Source organism: Homalodisca vitripennis, chromosome 3 (genome assembly GCF_021130785.1).
Source record: "Homalodisca vitripennis isolate AUS2020 chromosome 3, UT_GWSS_2.1, whole genome shotgun sequence".
Taxonomy (NCBI): domain Eukaryota; kingdom Metazoa; phylum Arthropoda; class Insecta; order Hemiptera; family Cicadellidae; genus Homalodisca; species Homalodisca vitripennis.
The window spans coordinates 111,187,501-111,208,988 of NC_060209.1; the positions used below are offsets into that span (position 1 = coordinate 111,187,501).

The 21,488-nt window shown below is 31.0% G+C and overlaps 1 protein-coding gene across 3 annotated transcripts in view; it reads left to right on the plus strand.

Moving 5' to 3' along the window:
• Positions 1 to 21,488, plus strand: part of LOC124357305 (protein PALS1) — a 262,643-nt gene that overhangs the window by 11,939 nt on the left and 229,216 nt on the right. For all 3 annotated transcript variants that reach the window (XM_046808971.1, XM_046808969.1, XM_046808972.1), the window contains exon 2: positions 14,458 to 14,830. In XM_046808971.1, coding sequence (XP_046664927.1) covers positions 14,737 to 14,830 — 94 coding nt within the window. In that variant the 5' untranslated portion in view covers positions 14,458 to 14,736. The remainder of the gene's footprint in view (positions 1 to 14,457; positions 14,831 to 21,488) is intronic.

Consider the following 21,488-nt stretch of genomic DNA (forward strand, 5'->3'; position numbering starts at 1 on the left):
ATAGAAAATTGCTTACTTTATTCACGTTCTAGTATGTTGATTAGAAATCTACGAAATATGTAGATTCTTCTGAAAAATTTTACACTTTGAATACAACCAGTTACCGAACTGCTAGGTTGTAGTCGTAATATTAATTCTAATACTAGATAGCTAAAATTAATTAATTATAGCTACACAAAATTAACGCAATGGGGGAGGTCCTATTGTGCCTAGCCCATTGAGTAGGGAGGTGGCTGTCAAGCCAATCAAGCCCTATTTAGAGGAGTTAATGGAAATCCATCTTCTCCGGAGTTATAAATATTACCTTTGGTGTAGCTGAACTAAAATAAGATATTGACTGCACTATATAAAGAGACAACCAATTCGTATTGTATGCGAATACGGTTTCGTTACAACTGATAAAGAAGTTCGTAAGAAATAATTGCATTGTCACTCACGATATTTTTATTGAGGTCAAATGGGAAGGTATCAGTAGATAGTAATATGGGATTCCTGGCTTTCCTTTGGAGCTGACAGTAAATTAATGTTTAAAGGGCCATAAATAATCCAACAACAGATATGTTAACAACACTTTTGAGACAACTGAAAATCAATGTAAAATACTTTTCAAAGGGATATAAAACGCTGCTGTATAAATTCTGTGTAATGTACCGTCTCAGCCGTGTTCTTCTAAGCTGTTTTATTAAATCTTGGTAAATCTTTTAAAAAATCTGGTAGAAATCGCTGCTTAAAAAAGTAATGAAAATACTCGTAAAAAGCATGAACATTCTCATAAAGCAAATGAAAATTATGCTACAGTCAATGAAGACAAATTAATAAAAAAAATCACAAAAATCTCTCAAAATCCGTAAAATTCTTCAGCTACATACAATCAATAAAGAAATGTTTAACAAAAATCTATCAATAATTACGTCATTGTCATACAAAATTGATAGTAATACATTCCTTATTCTTTATCCCTTTTTTGTTTTTTCCAGTGACAAATAAGTGCAAATTATGTATTTTGTTTATCTCTTTAATCTTTCTGTCGTGTAGAACAGTGAAAAACCTGTTCGGCAGGTGCACTATGCAGTCTTCTAACTCTGGCAGCTTCAAAGGGCCACAAATAATCCAACAACAGATATGTAAACAACACTTTTGCGACAACTGAAAATCAATGTAAAATATTTTCAAAGGGATATAAAACGCTGCTGTATAAATTCTGTGTAAAGTACCATCTCAGCCGTGTTCTTCTAAGCCGTTTTATTAAATCTTGGTAAATCTTTTAAAAAATCTGGTAGAAATCGCTGCTTAAAAAAAGTAATGAAAATTCTCGTAAAAAAGCATGAACATTCTCATAAAGCAAATGAAAATTATGCTACAGTCAATGAAGACAAATTTAACAACAACAAAAACAATCACAAAAATCTCTCAAAATCCGTAAAATTCAACTACAATCAATAAAGAAAAGTTTAACAAAAATCTATCAATAATCACGTAATTGTTATACAAAATTGATAGTAATACATTCCTTATTCTTTATCCCTTTTTTTTTTTTCCAGTGACAACTAAGTGCAAATTATGTATTTTGTTTATCTCTTTAATCTTTCTGTCGTGTGTAGAACAGTGAAAAACCTATTCGGCAGGTGCACTTTGCAGTCTTCTAACTCTGGCAGCTTGAAATGGCCACAAATAATCCAACAACAGATATGTTAACAACACTTTTGAGACAACTGAAAATCAATGTAAAATATTTTCAAAGGGATATAAAACGCTGCTGTATAAATTCTGTGTAAAGTACCATCTCAGCCGTGTTCTTCTAAGCCGTTTTATTAAATCTTGGTAAATCTTTTTAAAAATCTGGTAGAAATCGCTGCTTAAAAAAAGTAATGAAAATTCTCGTAAAAAGCATGAACATTTCTCATAAAGCAAATGAAAATTATGCTACAGTCAATGAAGACAAATTTAACAACAACAAAAACAATCACAAAAATCTCTCAAAATCCGTAAAATTCAACTACAATCAATAAAGAAAAGTTTAACAAAAATCTATCAATAATCACGTAATTGTTATACAAAATTGATAGTAATACATTCCTTATTCTTTATCCCTTTTTTTCCAGTGACAACTAAGTGCAAATTATGTATTTTGTTTATCTCTTTAATCTTTCTGTCGTGTAGAACAGTGAAAAACCTATTCGGCAGGTGCACTTTGCAGTCTTCTAACTCTGGCAGCTTGAAATGGCCACAAATAATCCAACAACAGATATGTTAACAACACTTTTGCGACAACTGAAAATCAATGTAAAATATTTTCAAAGGGATATAAAACGCTGCTGTATAAATTCTGTGTAAAGTACCATCTCAGCCGTGTTCTTCTAAGCTGTTTTATTAAATCTTGGTAAATCTTTTAAAAAATCTGGTAGAAATCGCTGGTTAAAAAAGTAATGAAAATTCTCGTAAAAAGCATGAACATTCTCATAAAAAGCAAATGAAAATTATGCTACGGTCACTAAGGAAAAATTTGACAAGAAAATAACTGAAATCTTGCAAAGTTAATAAAAAAATCTGTTCGGCAGGTGCACTTTTGCAGTCTTTTAACTCTGCAATTGTTGTAAACCCGAATTGTTATTTTATTTTCTCTAAATTTACAATTTTGGGCTTTTTTTCTTCTAAATTAGCTAATAATTTCATGTATTCGTTGTATCTCAAATCGCCTACTTTATTTACCTCTTTTAAAAACTCCATCAATTAGTAAGAAATTATTTATTTTAGAAATTCAAAGAATAACAATTGTGACACGACTTTTAGATCTTGAAATAAATCAATATAATTATTTGTACTATATATTACATTTGTTGGTGTTAATAAGCACATTTATTATGAAGAGGTAATACCTATGATTTTTCACTATTTATAAACACAATTAGTTTGAACATTTGCTATAAACAGGTAAATTTATGCCCTCTATAATTCTCGAATTATACAGAGTATAAAGTCGCCCAGTAACAACTTTTTTAATAATCGTTATTATTTTCATCAAGAAAAGTCTTTTATCCAAATGTACTATGAAATCATTTTAAGTTTGAAATTCTAATCAAATTTTATATATAAATAGTAATCATATGTATTATCTGTTAATTGTAAATGTGCTTATTTACACTAACAAATCCTATATATTCTTCAAATATTATATTAATTTTTTCAATATCTTTAAATGTCAATTCAAATTAATTTTTTTCAAAATTCTGTTTGTTTATTGTGGCCATATTGCAGTTTTCTAAGCATTTTATGCAAATGTGGTAATTTGTTTTATTTTTTCTTTTCTTGGGTTTCTTATACAAGGTTAATTTGTAATTTTTATAAACGAGATATCTTGTATCAATAATTTATTCTATTTATTAACATTTATAACAGTTTATCCTAATCGCTTCTTCTTTCATTTATATAGAAAAATTGTTATAAATACAAAGAGAAATTATAGAGTTGAGTCTACCGGGAACACATTTTTCAGCTCGAATGTTTGTGTTTACATTTCTAAAACCGAGAAATTTATGGAAGACAACGGGATTATTCAATTGTTAAAAGAATATATTTTTCGGTTTCTTATTGTTTCATAAAATAAAACAACATGAATTTAATAAATTATAATAATTACTATAAAGATAAAATAAATAACTGATACAAATTTTTTATTTCTCGTAAAGTAGCTATGCGAATCCATATATCGTAATCTTCTGTAAGTACAACCCAAGGAAGTTCTTGAGTGCTTAAATCTTGTGTAAAGGTTTGATTGTTTAATTCACATTTCATCTATTTTAACAAACCTCTTTTTCCCCAGATCAACAAAACTTTTGGAATCAAAACTTTTGATCAAATTTGGAACTAATACAGTAAATACTTAACTCTTTCGACTTAACTTATCCACAAGGGTAAAATCATCCCCTATTTCTTAACATTAAAAAAATTGCAATGAAAAGTTCTGAAAACTCAAAAACAATCAATTTTTACTTAACATTAAAGTTTTTTTTAATCAATCCCAATCATCTCTTATCTTATATTTAATGAATTATTGCAGCTTTTTCGATGAACATTTGGTATATTATAGGATCAGTAAATATTAAGGTTTTTTTAAATCATCACTTCCGGTCTAACCCTGTTGTATTCTGTCTATCTGCTTGAAACCCCGATAAAAAACTTAAGGAATGGAAAATATTGCTATAAATATTTGTGATATCGAACGAATAGGTTGTTCCAGAAATACCTTTTTGCTCAGTATATTTCCAATCTAGAAAACTAAACATAATATTTTGAGTTTTTGTAATTTCATCTAATCAACCCAGTTTTACTTGTAATTTTATAATCAATCATCGGAATTTTAATAAAAAAGCTCGTTAATTTTTGTATTGTAATTGTAAACTCGCTGTAATTTTTCCATACTTTTTCCGTCCATTTGAAGTTTTTGTTTTTAATATCACACCATCATTATCTTCAGCTCTTATGAAACTAATGTAAAATCCACCTTTAAAGATAAGAAAAGTTTCAAAGAATCTAAGCCGAATGTGGAAAAATTACTGACCGCTTAAAGTTTGTTTTATTTGAAAGTTGATTCAAAACAACTTTAAAATACACCACTTTGAGAATAAGAAATGGTTCCTTTAATTGTACTTAATTGGCCACAGTTTTCAATTTCTTCTTTCAATTTATTGTGTTTTCTTACCTCAGTTTTGGAAAATAAAAAAAGGTGTGAAATTATCAATTAACTTAACATAATTTGTTCCAAGATAAGCTTGACCATCTTGTTTTGTTAAAGTTCCAGAAATATAAAACTGGATTTTAGACAAACAAAAATTATCTCCAAAATCAATATTAAACTCCATTCAACTGAACCTTTATATTCTATAAAAAAATCTGGACTTAAGTGTTGATTGTGGCATATAGGACATGTAGTCCTTTAATTAATAATAGATGTTTTTCTTGACGAATTCTGAAGAAAGATTTTGATATTTTGCAATGTTAAACCAATTAAACTTATTAATGTATAATCGCATACCTTCAGATAGTTCGTATTTTTATATTATCCCAATGTTCTTTTTTTAAGTTTCTTTCGTTTTGCATTATAAAAAGATCAAACACACTGTAATGTCCCGCCATCTCTATTTATTTAGAAAAAAATGGATTTATAAAATTGGCTTTTTATACTATTTCATGTAGTACATTTCCCAGAAATTACTTAAAATTCATTAATTTTTGCATAATATTTCATATCACTTGTTTCAGTTTTTCTTTTACAGTCCACGCACAATATGTGCACCATTTATATAAGACAATTTTGAATTCAATCATCATAACCATCTAATCCATTAAATCTATAGTCAATATTTTCAAAAAAGTTATCTATACTTTTCTAAAATTTATTATAATGTTCCTCTAATTTATTCAATTTTTCATCACATAAAGAAAATCTTCTATTAATAGTTTTACCATTACTTTAACAGGTTTTACATACATCACGTTGATAAGTACAGAAATTTTTGTGACTATTTAACTAATTTCACAAAAGTCGTATACTGATTTTCTATTTCTAGCTTCTACTCATAGACTTATGTTGTAAAATCTTTAACAGGTTGCTTATGATTCTCATAACTTTTCTAGTCCATGAAACATTTTAATATGGTCATCTAATTGCTCTTTTACAATAGCATCAAACGGGTAAATTCCATTTCTAACACTGCTAATTCTAGTTCCTTTAAAATCAAAGGCATTTTTAACATTTGGACTATTTTAATCAACAATATCGATGATGCGTATAATTTTAATGGTTTTAAATAGTTACTTTAACAATAACATTATCTTTATCAATACCAGCTTTAACAACAACAAATCTTTTTTTATTGGCAAACCACACATAATCTTTCTCTACTTCAATTAATTGCATCAGTTATCTTATCAGCTTTTTCGGTATGGGATATTAAATTGTTAAAAACTTTCTTCGCTTCAGTATCAAAATCTTTTTCCAACTTTTTAATATTTCTTTCGGATTTAAAAATATTAAATCTTTTATTTTTACTTCGAGTACCGGTAAGTCTGACTGTACACAATGTTTAATCTTATCTTCTAATTCTTTTTTTCTAATCTTCTCTTTTTACATAAAAAATATCTGAATTATCCGGCATAATTGTAACAAACTTTCAATTAATTCAACTCTTAAAGTGCCTATATTTATTAGAATTTCCTTTCTTGATTTGTGTGCCAAATACATAAAATATTTTGCACATCCAAATATATTAAGTAATAATTTGCTGACTTATTTAAAAATGGGTATTTTTGAAAGCTCGTTCAATAAAAATACACAATGTCCACAAAATTGGAGGATCTTTGTAATCTTGATTTTTTTAAATCATTTTATTATAACTCCGTTTTTCTTAAATATTTTATTAATTCTGTAGAAGATTTTCTTCAATACTTCCATATGAGTAATAAATAGTAAGCAATTTTATCTTTTTTGTAAAAACAAATCCAGTGAGTCCACGTCCTAAAACAGAGTCCAAATTTACAATCCCATACTCAAATTAATTAACTTTTTCGGGTAATGTATCTCCCATGAAACGCCTCTAAAACATTTAATATTCTTACAACTTTCTTTTAGATCTCAGAAGGTTAATGATTCAATTTTTGTATGTTTGATTTTAAATAATTTGACGTTTTTCGTCTAATCCAGATCCAGTTACACTTTCTAATTCTTTATTTAACCAATTAAAAATATTTCTAACTATATCTCATCAACTTTACAACTGTATCTCATCACATATCTTTTTACAACTGGAGCAGCCTTTACGTAACGTATGGTACAACATTTCTTACAATTGGTAGATCTTCCCCAAAATCTAATAAATCTTTCAATAATCCACCATTTTTACGTTCTTTCAACTGATTATAAGACAATTCTATTCCTTTACTGTTTTCTTGTGTTTCCCAAGCTTATTGTATTGTCTATTTGTCTAAAATATTTAATTTTTACTATTTTTAATTTATCTGCAATGAATTGAATACTAACAAGTATTTTCTTTTTAAATGCAGATTTTATCTTATCTTTTTGATTAACGCTAAATTTTAAGTTTACAGATATTTTCTCCATTTATTAAGCTAAAAACTTCAAATTTTTTCAATTCCCAGTCCCAATTTTCTCTTTAAAACCATTGCTCCACTATGCAAATGCAACGCATTGCTCTATCTTGACTCTGCAAAATTTTATCAACAATATGCCAGAATATATATCTCTATGTTTTGTATAAAAATATACTGTTATATTGCAGCCTTATCTAACTTATTCATGTCATCCTCCTCTTTTTATTTTTTTTCAAGCTTGGTCAAAATCCCAGATACTGATAGTCTGGTACGAGCAATTCAAGTGGTAAATTGTTAATTAAATCTTTTAAAATTCCTTACATTCTATTAAAATTGGTGAACCTATTGCTGGTAAAATGTTCTTTAAATACTTAATTCCGTCTGGTTTTTCAATCAATTCATTATGTTTATTAGACATAAAATCTTTAATTTCTTTCCTTTCGTTCAAACAATTGTCATTTCCGGCTTTTTCTTGAGCATAAATATAGTTAATAATAATTAATAAGTTTTTTAAATCATCGATATCTATAATGTACTATATCTTGTTGTCGCTGAATTTCCTTATTCCAGAACCATCCATTTCATCTCTGTTTTCTCGACGAATCATTATTTTTGTAGATCCAATAAGATTTTCATAAAATTCCAGTATATTCTTTTAATACTTCTTGTGAATTTTACCAAAAGTTTCTTTTGGTACGTGGTTGTCTATTAACAATCTCCGTAAACCTTGACTAAAATTCCTATAGCAAAATCTTTTATTTTTTTATCCCAATACAAGCCAAAATTGCCATCATCTTCACTGGGAAGACATTTTTACCAATTATTGCAACTGATGCTCCAGAACTTATTGCATCAACTACTGTGGATTGTTTAACAATTATAGATCTGAACGGTTTAGAAAAAGTAATTTTGGTAATACAAATTCGTCTCCTGTTTCTGGTATGGAAATATCTGCAATTTGTCGAACAACTAGAGCCAAATCCATCATATTTTGATTTTGATTTAAAACATTTTCAATTTTTCCCTCAGCATGTTTAATAGCAACATTCATTGGTTGGTTGAATTTTTGAATACATTCTTTTTCTTTGTGTTTACGTTTCGTTTTCATGTTTCTCGTTGTGTTTACATTCCATTACCATGTTTATATTAGAAAATTTATTCAAATATTTGCAATTTTTAGACTTTAAAATTAGATTAATGGTTATATTCTTTATAATCTTTTCACCAAATTGTATCCCAAATTCGTTTGATTTGATAAATTAATATCAGATCCAACATATTTACTCTATATTTTTGTCGAATAGTGATCATATTGCTTAAAAAAATTATGGTTGCCTGTAAAGTCGGTTTTACGGGCGAAGATTTTACGTGACAACGTCTTTTTCTCGGTAGAATATTTATTGATATGAATATTATTAAATTGCACAATAGGAACAAGGAATTGAATGAAAATAAGAATTGCACAAATTTTAACTATAGAAATATATTTTGTTTACTAAAACATTGTACATAATTTGAAATTAATTAAAATTTGTTATTGTAAATGGTAAAGTTGAATAAAAACATTTACTAAAATTGGAATTTGAAATTCTTGCTAAACACAGTTAAATTCTAACTCCGCGCGTGATGATTGGTCGGTTTAGTTCGTTTGTTTGGTCGCACTGTTATGACAGGTTAGAGGTTATAATTTGTTATTTTAAATGTTTGACTAGCAATACGCGCTGTTTCTTCTCAATCGACTGAATTACGATTGATTGCAGAGTGATTTAAACTAATAATTTACTTAACACTATCAACATTTGTCAATAGTATGACATAACCTATAAACTCAGTTTCTCAACTTTTGTGTCAATCTAACAATTAATCAATCAATCATAGTTTACGATAATGAAATATCAGTGTACAATTATTTACCTTTATTGTTGTAGTTGTTGTAAATGACGAATCTAAGCACTCCACATTTTCACGAATAAACATAGTTATCTGCTTTATCCCGTGCAGCGGACCCACAGTTATCTGCTTTATCCCGTGCGGCGGACCCACTGGACGGGCATCGTAACGTTACCGGGCGTTACACTTTTCATGAGTGACTCCGAGCCGCAACCTAATTTAAGACGTTGTCACGTCAAAAATACATAACATATTCAAATTACTCCATATAACTTGTTTGTAAACTTTCGGGAAACGTTAAGAAAGATAAACACAAGAGATATTCTTATTTATAAACGTAACGAAATATTCTTTAATAATATCTTGATTTTCCAAAATACAATCATCAATAATGATTAAAGAATTGGGTTTACATTCGCGTAAAGAAATTATTTCTTCAGAAGAATTGTAAAGATGTTATAGTTTTTTGTTTAAAATTTTCTAAATATTTTTATATCTTGCTTGTATTTTTTGTATCCATCTTGTTCCAAAGCTTTACAAAAAAAATATAAATGTAAATAAGAAATCAGTCGATTTTTATTTTGTATTTTATTAGAAATTATTATATGACTATTTATTGTAAATTTTGTTCTTTTGTGAATTCTGGTGGAGCGTGATATGAACAAGGACCATTGTAATGTTTTGCTATGTCTTGTAGAATATCGACCTATCTAATGTGTTTATTTACAGTGTTAAATTATTTATGTTTTAAATCTAAAAAAAAACTTTCATTCTCTTATTTTTAGTTATGTTATATCTCTCTACGATACCATAGGTTTCTTCACTTTCGGTGTAAAAAATGTTGATGTACAATTTTTTCAAAACTTCATTAAACTCGTTATTTTAAAACTCTAAACCCTTATCTGTGTGTAAAATATTTTTGAGGCTTTTAATAGATTTTTATTGAATAGTTCAATACATCTTCAAAAGTTTCGAAACATCTTTTCCATTTTTTTATTTTAATTGCCCTTGACCAAACATGTTTTGAAATAGTATCTATAACATTCAGCAAATTCTTAAATCCCTCATTTTGTTCCGAATAATTTGCCATTATTACTGAATCTGTCACCCACAAATCATCAATCTCCAGAGTAATTATTTCTTTCTTTTGAAACTTTGTTCTTACTGGTGCATGAATTTCTCTAACTTCAATATTTTATTCTTCTTTATTCAACTTGACCGCAAACTGCAATATTCTTCTAGTGTTTTGCTAAAGCCCGTCTTTGAATTTTCCGATAACTTTCTTATTTTTACTGCTGATGCATTCGTGACTTTTCGAATAATCTCTTGTATCAAATTCGTTCAATTTTTTTTTAATAATTTTGTAATGATCTTTGACATCTCAAGGGAAAAGGTGCCTGTACCCCTATAACAAAGATTCATACGTATATGGATCATATTTTTTTCAATTTATCGTAATAAAACTCGTACATTAGCACTTTTGAAAGGTCTAGTACAGAAAATCCTATATAGATCGGTTTATTAAATTTTTCCTTTTGCTTGTACGTGTGGCTCGCAACACAGTTTGCAACAAAAATTGTGAAGTTTGTTTTCTTTGCTTGTTTCATTGACAATAATTCTTCATTGTCTAGTTTGAGATCACATATATTTCGAAAATTTTCCTTACACATTTGTGTTCTACTTCTAGAATATACCCATATTTGTATCGACATATAACAAATAATTCCCTTGTATTGTCTCAACATTTTTAAAATATTTGTTACTTGCTTTGACATATCTTTTTACACATTGAGAACACCTTAAATATTGTATAGATTTGAGTAATTACTTAGATTTTCTCCCTCAATTGTTCCACACATTAAAGTAATGTTGGTAATCTTTCTCGGGAACGCTCTCATCCGTCAAAATTGAGTAACAGTTTTGAATTTTCAGTTTTATCTGAATTATCAAGTTTTTCTATATTAACGATTAATTCGTAGGGAAATATGACTCTTCCTGGGATAGAATTTGGAATAGTTCATTTTCTTTATTTGGCCGCATTTCTAATATTTGTCGATTTTATAGAATATGTGTTTGAAATCGTCTTTTCAAAATAAGATTTTATGAATTTCATAGTTTTATCACCATCAAGCTCGTATCCATAATCGTATCAGAATTTACAGAATAATTTATATATTTCTCATCAGTATGTGCTTTTAAATGAACATTGCCGTATTTTTTAACTAATTCTTTGGTATAAAGATGAGTGTTAATTGAAATATTGTAGCAGAAAACCGGGATATTTTGCGGAAATTTTAGATTCAGATTGCAAATACTATGAGCTGGTCCTCGAAATTTTCCGATAAAATGGCAGTGATCTCTTAACTTTTATTTGTTAACATAACCAAATCCTTCACTTTCGCAAATGTTACAAATGTTCGAATTTATATATAAAATCTCCTCTTCATCGGTCAGTTTTATAGGTTTCTTTTTGTTTTGGAGTTATATTTTTAACAATTTTGCTGGTACATTAGACAAATCTTCTTCATTTTCGCCCTGTAACATATAGGTTTGTGATTCATAACATTTGATACCAAATATAGAGAAACCCCATAGGATATATTCCTCTGAATCTTGGTAGCCGATGGTTTTTGTGGATCGTTCTTACATGAGGGAATTTTCTTTAAAATGCTTTAAAAATCCATATAAATTACGTACAGATGATGGAATTTCTTTTGGTAATTGGTAAATTTTGTTGTCTGGCCTGGAAATGGCACAATTGGCTTACAAAACTCATATTGTTTTAAAATGTCTAGATGATCTGTTTATCTCCATATTTGTAGAAATGGCTTAAAAATCTTTGACTTAACAATAATTTATCTTTATGTTTAGATAATTGAGAGAGAACAAGCCTAGTTAAATTCGTTATCAAAACAGATACTTCTGACTCTGTCTCATATTTTTCTGATATTTCTAAGCGAATAATATTAATTTTTCGTCAACACTATAGATATTAATTGACATTTTCGGATATTTGTATTTTTTTCAAAACTTCGTTTTCAAACGATTTTACATCTTTGGACGATAAAGGAAAGTCGAATTCTGAAAATTATTCATCATTCACAAATTGTTCATATTTTTTATATCTATCAGCATTTTTCGGGGTTTGCAATAGCCTACTTGATTGAGTAAATAAAACAGAAATCATCTTTATTTTTTTTATATCGACGCAACATTTGTTATCTTTGATTTCCTTTGGTAAATCTATATATGACCCGGCATTCATGACTTCGTGTTTATTTAGGCTCAAAATTATTTGTTTGCAGTGTTTTAATGCCAATCTAGATCCAGCATTTGGATTATTCGTTTGTTCTCGATGCGATAATTTATTGAATTGATTAGTAATAAAATCGTCAATAGTATACATTTTATCGGATTTCATGGTAAAATACATTGGACAAGTTTATGGTTTAAAGAGAGATATCCTTTGCTATTTTTCACATTGTCTAAGAATTCGTCGACCAAATTTTTGATCTCATGTCGCATTACATATAGGTATATGTAAAAAGCTCATTTTTGCGAGAATTTGTTAAAATATATTGCTTAAATAGACCATGTGTGAAAGAAAACCTTCGACATTAATAAGATTTTATCCAGAGTTTTCTTTAAGTTTTTCGTCTTTTTTTCGATAATTTCATGTCTCGTTTTATCAGCAGTTGTTATAAATAATTTATCAATGATTGACTGAATTTTTTCATCATCAAATAAATTTAGATCTGTCTTATTTTCTTTAAAGATTTACTTTAATTCCCGTATTTGTCTATATTATACATGTTTTTGTAGTCGTTAATTTGGTTCTCTCTAGCACATGTTCGTAAATAATTTAGCAAATTCTCGTAAATTTCTTTGTTTTTCACATAAATATTTTACTTACAATGTCTTTCATATTTTCTGAAATTTATTTTTTTACAATAGAGAAAACTTATTTTTTCCAAGCTCCATTTATTTAGAAATATTATTTTATTCCGAATTTTTTTTAATAGTCATTTAACAAAATTCACATTTTTAAGGTATTTTAACACATTTTTATCGTGTTAACATAATCTAGTGGCGATTATCGAACCTGCATTCTTATCTAGTGGCGACATAATCGAACCTACAAAAGAAACTGTAGGGTAAGATCGTAGAGGTGGTAATGTTTCTCAACTACCATTTTTCGTTGGTTTTACTATCAATAACAGATTTTTGTGATTTCCTTGTTAAATTTTTAAAGCATAGCCTATGTTTCATTTGTTTTACGACAATTTTCAGTACCTTTTTCAACAGCGATTCCAAACAGCATTTTTAAAGATTTAATCAACGGCTGAGACCGGTACTTTAGATACAGAATTGATTTAGCAGTGTTTTTGCCCGTTTAATGCTATTTTTCATTGATTTTCGGTTTGTCTCAAAAGTGTTGTTAACAGATATGCTGTTGGATTATTTTTGGTTCTTTAAACAGTTTACATTGATTTTACTGTCGGCTCCAAAAGTGAGCCAGGAACCCCACATTGCTCTACTGATATCATCAAACACCAAAAGATAAATATTTTCTCAGGTTATATTTTTAACTCGACACACTCAAAACCAATAGTCAGACACTTACTCGTATATAGACTAGTTATATCAGCGTCAGCCAACAACAAGTAAAGAAACTAAAAATGTAGACTTTTAGATAAAATTCTGTCTGCATCTTGTTGGATTTTTTAACTATTTTGCGAAATGTGTGAACTGTGAGCAATGTTCTTTCTTATACTATGTATATTGGCAGCAATGTCCAAGACCATTACTCTAATTGTCTTTTTTAAGGAATTATTAGAGGAAGCTGGTCTCTGTGACTGCCATAGGTACATCGAGCTAGCTACTGGTATACATGTGGATGGATTAAAGTTATCGTAGAACCAGTGAAGTTTTGGACTGATCTAGTAATTAATCTCAGTAAGACCTTAGAGTATCTTTTGTAAGAACAATTCTACTTTATTCAACTGTGCACATGCGCCACATGGCGGAATAGTAGTTTCATAACAACTGCTGCAAAGCTGGCCGTTAAACTACCAAGTTACACACTGAGGGAGAGAACTGGGCAGCCCTTGTTGGTCGACTGATGGGGTTGGGAGGGGGTCATTACAGTTTTCGTCAAAACAAAGCCCCAATCAGGTGGTGTTCATTAAGCTGGATTCATGAATGCCGCTCTCCCCTCGCTCTTTAAAACTTCACGTTACATCACACAGATGATAACTTTGAAGATTTCTGAACGCGCCCATCCTAAATTTGTAAAATTTCATTTGCAGTCGGTGCATCATTTACTATGTTACAGTTATGGTCTGAGAAGTGTTCCGTATCTGAACGAGTTTCTCGTATTTGCTTATTATTGGATTCCCAGATGTATACCTTATCTACCTATACCTATACTTTATCTCACAAGAGCGTTTTGTGTGACAGGCCAGTGGAGTGTGAGAGCAGGGAGGATGTAGAGACGCCGTCGGCCGAGATGGCATCACGGCGCAGTGGCGGTGGGGTCGACCCGGGAAACGACGACGAAGACGACGACGAGTGTTCCTCCGAAACCCGAAAAGAGTGCCTCGGGAGACCGAGCTCCTGCCGAAGGGGCGAACAGAATTAAACCACCGAGATTTTGGGAACAATAGACAGAGTGTGAGTGTGTGAAGTGCCGTGCGATGTGAGCCGAGGCCGTGCAGTCATGGCTCAGGATTGACGGTTATGGAGATAGCATGTCCAGAGGATATAATGGTGGACCTCAGTGGTTACGTCATTATAATCGTAGAAACCAAGGACAAGAAGATTCGACTTTATGGTAAGTATTTTCTGATTCGTATTAATACATTTTAATTCCATCATAGTTCAGTGAACTTGCAGAATTAAAACTATTGTATGTCAAATATAATCAATAGGAACTATTATCTCATTACAAATACAATCTAAACTATCAACTCTCAAGTATTGACATATTGTCCAATATCAAATATTTATCAATATAGATATTACGAGTAGAAGTAAGTACCGTCATTCTTTGAAGTTAAAGTTTTAAATATGGTTTATTTCAGCACACCCAGCAAAAGATTACGGAGATAAAAGGTCTGTCACTTGAACGATTGGTAGGAAATTTTTATATCTTCATATATCGATATTTATCTAACAGAATAGTAAGAAGACCAGAATGTCCATAGTGCCTTGCGGAACTCACTTAGCAAAACACTTTGGTATGTACTCTAATTGTCTTTTCTCAAGGTATGATTTTATTCAGCGAATGAGGGCATGAGGACATCCAAGATATCTCAAAAATGATAGGAGACTATTGAATGCTTCTTGAAAGTCTAGTTAAATAGTACCAAACTTATATCGTCGCGTAGCATAACAAGATCAGTTATTGCTGAAATGGCCAAGAACCTTGTGGTATTCGAACGACCTGCCACAATATGGAAAGAAAAAATATAAACTCCTATATTTGGAAAACTGCATACGACTTTTTCAATTATCTTTAGTACTACGTTAACAAAATTTGATCTGAACTGAGGAAGAGTTTTGAGAGTCCTCTTGGCGTAACAACTTCAAATTTCCATATGAAAGGAAAATTCACCATCAATAAAATAAATCTACATGGATTGCAAATCATCTGATAATAAACACAGTAATACCATCATTACCACGAGCTCAATACGTGTTTAAATGCTTGGTGGGAACTGAACCGTTACCCCTAGATAAGAGCATCTCGATCCAAACACTTTCAGAAAACTCTCTTGAAAGATTAGGACAGTTTTTCAGATCAGACCTAAAGATAATACATGCTCGTAACAGCAGCCTCCTCCTCATCACACACAATTACATTTTTACAGAGCTAACACCCCTTTATGCATTTGGCATTGTATTCCGTGTTAGCTCGAAAAACGATGAAATTATGTGTGATGAAGGATACATGATCAGATAAGAAAAGAGACTAATAATTGTGTAAAAATATATAATCAGATTAGGTCTGAAGCCATACTGGGTTTGGAATAGTACGCCATTGTTTACTCACGTTACAGTCTATACTACTGTATATTTGTGGTTATTATGGAATGGATATGTCTCTAGGCAAACACATTAAAAGACCACTTGGCCAAATCTCTAAACCATTATACATTACTCCCTTTTAAAAAGTCGCATTCAGCTAGATATGTGAAAAGAATCATTGCTCATCATCATGCTTGCTTTAGTCCTACACTCGTTACCTGTGCTATAATGAATCGCTGCTCAATCTATTCAGTGACACTAGGCTTATTTCTATATATGAGCAGAACTTATCGTTTTTACTGATTTTACCCGAACCTTCCGACAGCTATTTATAACCAGACTGGAGCAGGAAGTTAACAATGTAATTCCTGGAGCAAAATTTTAAAATGTGTTAAAATATTAACAAACGGATCCACGGAAACTTAATTTAAACCGAATAAAATTGTTTACTCGATACTTTATTGAAATTGATTGTGCTGTGTTCTAGTTAGAATATGAACTCAGTAGTATTTATAATCGTCGTGACAGCAGTATTAGCTGCAGTTAGGCCTACCTATGGAGAATTTAAAATGATTAAGAACTTTCTCAAATCTGTATTCTAACCTAATGACCAAATATAATGCCATCATTTGTATTTGCCTTTTTGTTCGACGTCAACCTAGATTTTGATGGCTCCGTGATAATACTTTGACTAGAAGAACTATTGTTACAATCGTCCAACTCTCGACAATCCATCACCATCGCGTGAGCGCATGGTCAATAATAATATCCATAAGATCTCGGCTCAAGTTTTTGGGGGCCGAATATAATCGATATTTTGTGTACAATCCTTGGTCCCGCCCAAATGAATTAAGAGAACCGAGGTAATGAAACTCCTAATTTAATCTTGAGTGAAGATCAATGCATTCTTCAGTTGTAGGTTTACAATGGAAGTGTACAAGGTCACGACATTATGATGTTGAAAGATCAACTGACTATTTATCCCCCAAATTCACACTTTCCTCATCCAATTATTCTTCTAGTTTCTATTATATTTCATTGCCTGAACTGATAAATAACAGCCTGGACATCCATCGACGAAGAGCACATCCAGATGAGCACCCAAAAATATTCTAAACATATGTCAATGTCAACTCTTGAGAAGTTTGTTCGTGGCGACAGAAGTGTTGATTATTACGCAGAAAACTGTTTGTTTCTTAATCAGCGTTTTACTGGGATCGTATTTGGGCGTGCTCTTGATGCGATAAAGAAGATCCTACATACTGCTAGTTATCGAGCACTCGCTGAGGCAGCAACCCCAGCACATTGTAGCGCAGTGATTTGTGTGGCGTGTGACGCTGCAGATACATCTTCTAACTCAACATCCGATAGCTTTAAAGATCCTCTCTTGACACAATCTCTCCCAGACATAATCCACACTCATAATCTAAATCTACATAATCCGAGTTGAATGCCATGTAAAAGGATTCTACCTATGCTAACAGTTGTCTGTTGCTGCGGCCAGCAGTAAAAGCTGTATCGACGATGCTGTATTAGACGATATTATGGACTACATACAGCGCAAGAGCTGTTGCTTGGCAGTCATGAATGTCCTCGGAAACAGCTATGGTGTGAAAATGAGTGGTGAACTTATGCTATTGACACTCAGTAAGGGAGGTTACGACTTTTGCGTAGTAAGTATTTTTGCGCTCAGTGTAGGTGGATAAGTATCGATATAACCAATCATTAAAGCTGGCCTTATTTCGAAAGTACAATTGTCTTTTCGTTATGCACAAACACGAATTTGTTTGTCTCAAAAAGTTGAGCTTTTGATAAATTGGGGAAATGTTTCGGCTGATAGGGATTACGACTAGGATTCTTTGAAGCAGCCACAGTGGAATAGAGATCACCAGCTCTGTAAGGCTGTGTAATCCGTTCATCAGTAACCAAACGTGTAGTTGGAGAATTAAACAGGTTATCCTTATCCACATTCGTTTCCTTGTATCACTAGCTTATGCTTGAGTTGCTTTATGTACAAACACCCACCATCTCTTGAAAGTTCTGCTTAATTTTTTGTCCCTCCGCCTTAAGTGGTTTTCTTTGCCATTATTCAAATGTACCTAACTGGTTTTTGACAAAAATTATTGCCACAAGACCATAGGACAATCATATACAACCATTTGTGTCATCAACGTATTGCATCAAATGATCCTTTATGTGGGTATTATGATCGTTCACGTATGAAAGGAATAATTAAAGATCCACGTATCTAAGTCGAGTCTTTGATATGTTATATCTTATTAGAAAAAAACGTAGAACAGTACTAACTTTAATAATGTATTAACCTCTTCTCACTGTGCCCTACTATAAACATCATAACCAACCGATCGCAATGGTACCTTTAACTTCGTAACCAATTGTGATGAATTAATTTTTAACGAATTTTGAAGTTCGAATCATATCATACAGGGTATCGGTCGTGTATTTCCTTCCATCTAGCTTTCATAAGTATAACAAAAGAAATTCCTCATGAGTAAATTATCGTAAGTGGATTTATTCCTTAAAATTAATTTAAATGCGATCTCATGAAATTCAGGCACTCTGTTGTAGACGCAGGGAGGTCGTTGATCTTCCTACTACGGAGAAATCTTAGTTTTCTTTTAAAATATAATTTATTACTTGAATGTTTAAATGAATGCTTACAGGAATTACTTTTGAATGTTTAAAAACCAAATTTTCACCCGAATATGCCGGTCAGCCAAAGAAAGTGCCAAATATACATACCACTGATTGTATGATTACCGACAAACACGTCATAAAAGACGTAGAAAATTATCATAGAGAGACTAAAGTTAATTATGTATTTCATTTTAGAGGCTGATGCTAACATAAATTGCTCTACAATGAAGGTACACTCTTTTGAGCTCTAGTTATTACATAAATTACGATTTCTATTTAAAACTTATACAGATATTGTATTAAAACTTAGCATTTTCCTTACAATTGCCACAAGTTTGAAAATTGTTGTAAACACGATAGTAAACTAAACACAGAAGCAACATCTTTTATTTCTAATTTCTTTATCTGACCACATGTGGAAATACGTTTTTGGGACATTGCCTTGTAAATTAAAAGAACTTCGTTATACTACCAGTTCAAAACAAAGCACTACCTTTTTTAAAAATAACTTGGCTTTGTTCTGTTCCTCGTTAATAGAACCCGGAAGCAAGAGAAAGGGAAAGGAAGCAGTCAAGAAGGGAGAAATGGCCTCAGGTCTACCAACTATTGTTTAATGGCCACTTCATCTGGTGACTCGTTTAATTCCTCTGTCTCTCCCAACTCGACTGGGACAATAACATCCTTCTCTTACGGCCGCCACTTTAATTAGACACTCTTTTACTAATGGTATTTATACTCTGACTTTGAGATGAAACAAAGTGTACAAGTCATCAAAATGTTGAAACAGATTGTTTTAAAAACTGTTATTTAACAGCTCGTGAGTTTATTTTCTACTATATTTTTACGGGCTTATTGCTATCTACTGATGATCTAAACAGAATGTTTTCCACTGTGTATTGACGTAATTTTAATCATGTAACTTTTACGAATTTCCGCTTTTATAATTATTGTTTTTGACCAATATTAATGGGATCCTTTAAACAAATAAAGGATTGAGGACTGAGAGTTTTCAAAAGTTCAAAAGTAAATGGAATGAAGAACATAATCACTGATATGAATAATTCCATGGATTTGTAGTCATAAGTTAATAAGGTCGTGAAAATATTATTAAAGAGCGATGTGAGGAGAGACCTTTAAACAGGTAACAAATGCGTCATCTTTGTGGGAATGAAGGCCAATGCTTCTTTTTTAAATAGGTCCGGGCCCAGGGTCGCAAGATGTTTAAAACAATGTTAGGGGAGCAAGAAATAATATTTTACGGAGCTACATAAATAATAACAATTATTGCAGGCGGTCAGCTGAACCTGTACCATGATTTTATAGTATTTAAAATGTGTAAGTGTAAACCGTACATATAACAAAGCAATTGTGTTTAAAAAACGAAGACATACACCACTGTTTGACTATTAATATTCATAGTTGTGTATACAAGCGTTTCTTTATAAGGTAAAGCATTCGAGACAGGACCCCTCCGTTTATATCGGGCATGAGATTCGGAAGCAATCTAAGGATCCCCGGATTTGTAGCACGACTTCTACAAATCACAGCATTTTTTGCCCTCTCCCATAAACCTCCATCCGATAAGCTTCCTTTATAATAAAATTGTAATCTATCTGCTTTCTGAATTACTATGTATAGAATGAAATATACTTTATAGGTCACCAGCATATTACAATGTTTCGGACATAGTCATGACGAATAAACATACATTTGACTAACAACTATTAAAGTTATGAATTACTCTATGAACAACAGTTAAACAATTTTGATGTTATAAAATTCACCACCAGTAAGAAAAAATCCCAATAGATTGTGAAATGAAGGAGGGTCAGAACAGTGTTTATTTATAGAGTGGGCTAAAAAATTCAATATTTTTGGCCCCAAATGTGGATATTATTTTTGGAATATTTTTAACTTGCGTTTCGGAATTATGCAACATGTTTTTTTTTACATACTATTATTTTAAATGAAAATCAAACAAGTTTACTAAGCTTAATAAAAGACTGGATTCACAGTGTCAGAGGCTCTCTCAAGGTCATAAAATATACCGATGGTGCGCTCTTTTGGCCAAGAGCAGAATGCGTGACACTAAAGAATTCATGACATCGCAGGTCTATTTACCTTTTAAAAAACCGTACTGACTTTAAAAAAGTTAAAATTTTGCAAAACCAGGAAATTTATGGACTTATTATGGATAAGATTTTTGAAAATTGTACCCAATTTCTAAACTAATGAAATTGGTAAAACTTTTTTATCAACAGTTTTTTTTTCTTCTTATATATGCAAACAAGGCTTTAAATATTTTCAGCATTGTAGGAAATAAGTCTTGAGGAATTAAACTATTCATGCCGTAGGTGTGATCAGCAATGGCAATATTCTTATATTGCAATTTAGAAAAAAATCATATACACCACCAGTTTAGCTTGTTTACATGGAGACTCATGTTTACATGAATTTTGAATATAAATATACTTCTTGGCTATGCAAATTTGTACTTTGAAGTCCGGTTATTATGATTAAAGGCTTTAAATAAACATAATAAAACTAGCCTATTTGTTTAGATGATTCCAATGGAAAGTAGGCATGAATGTCTCTTAGACCCCATAGCCCACCAATCTCTTGCCGCTATCCTTATGGACACTTTGACTCAATTCCCGAAGAAAACTATTAGACAATTGTTATAACTCACGAGATGAACACTTATTTAAAACATAGTGTTCATATTGCTTTAAATAATAATGATTGGGAACAATGCCTTTAATATGCATAAATAATGAAGACGATCCAGACACATAATTCTTTAA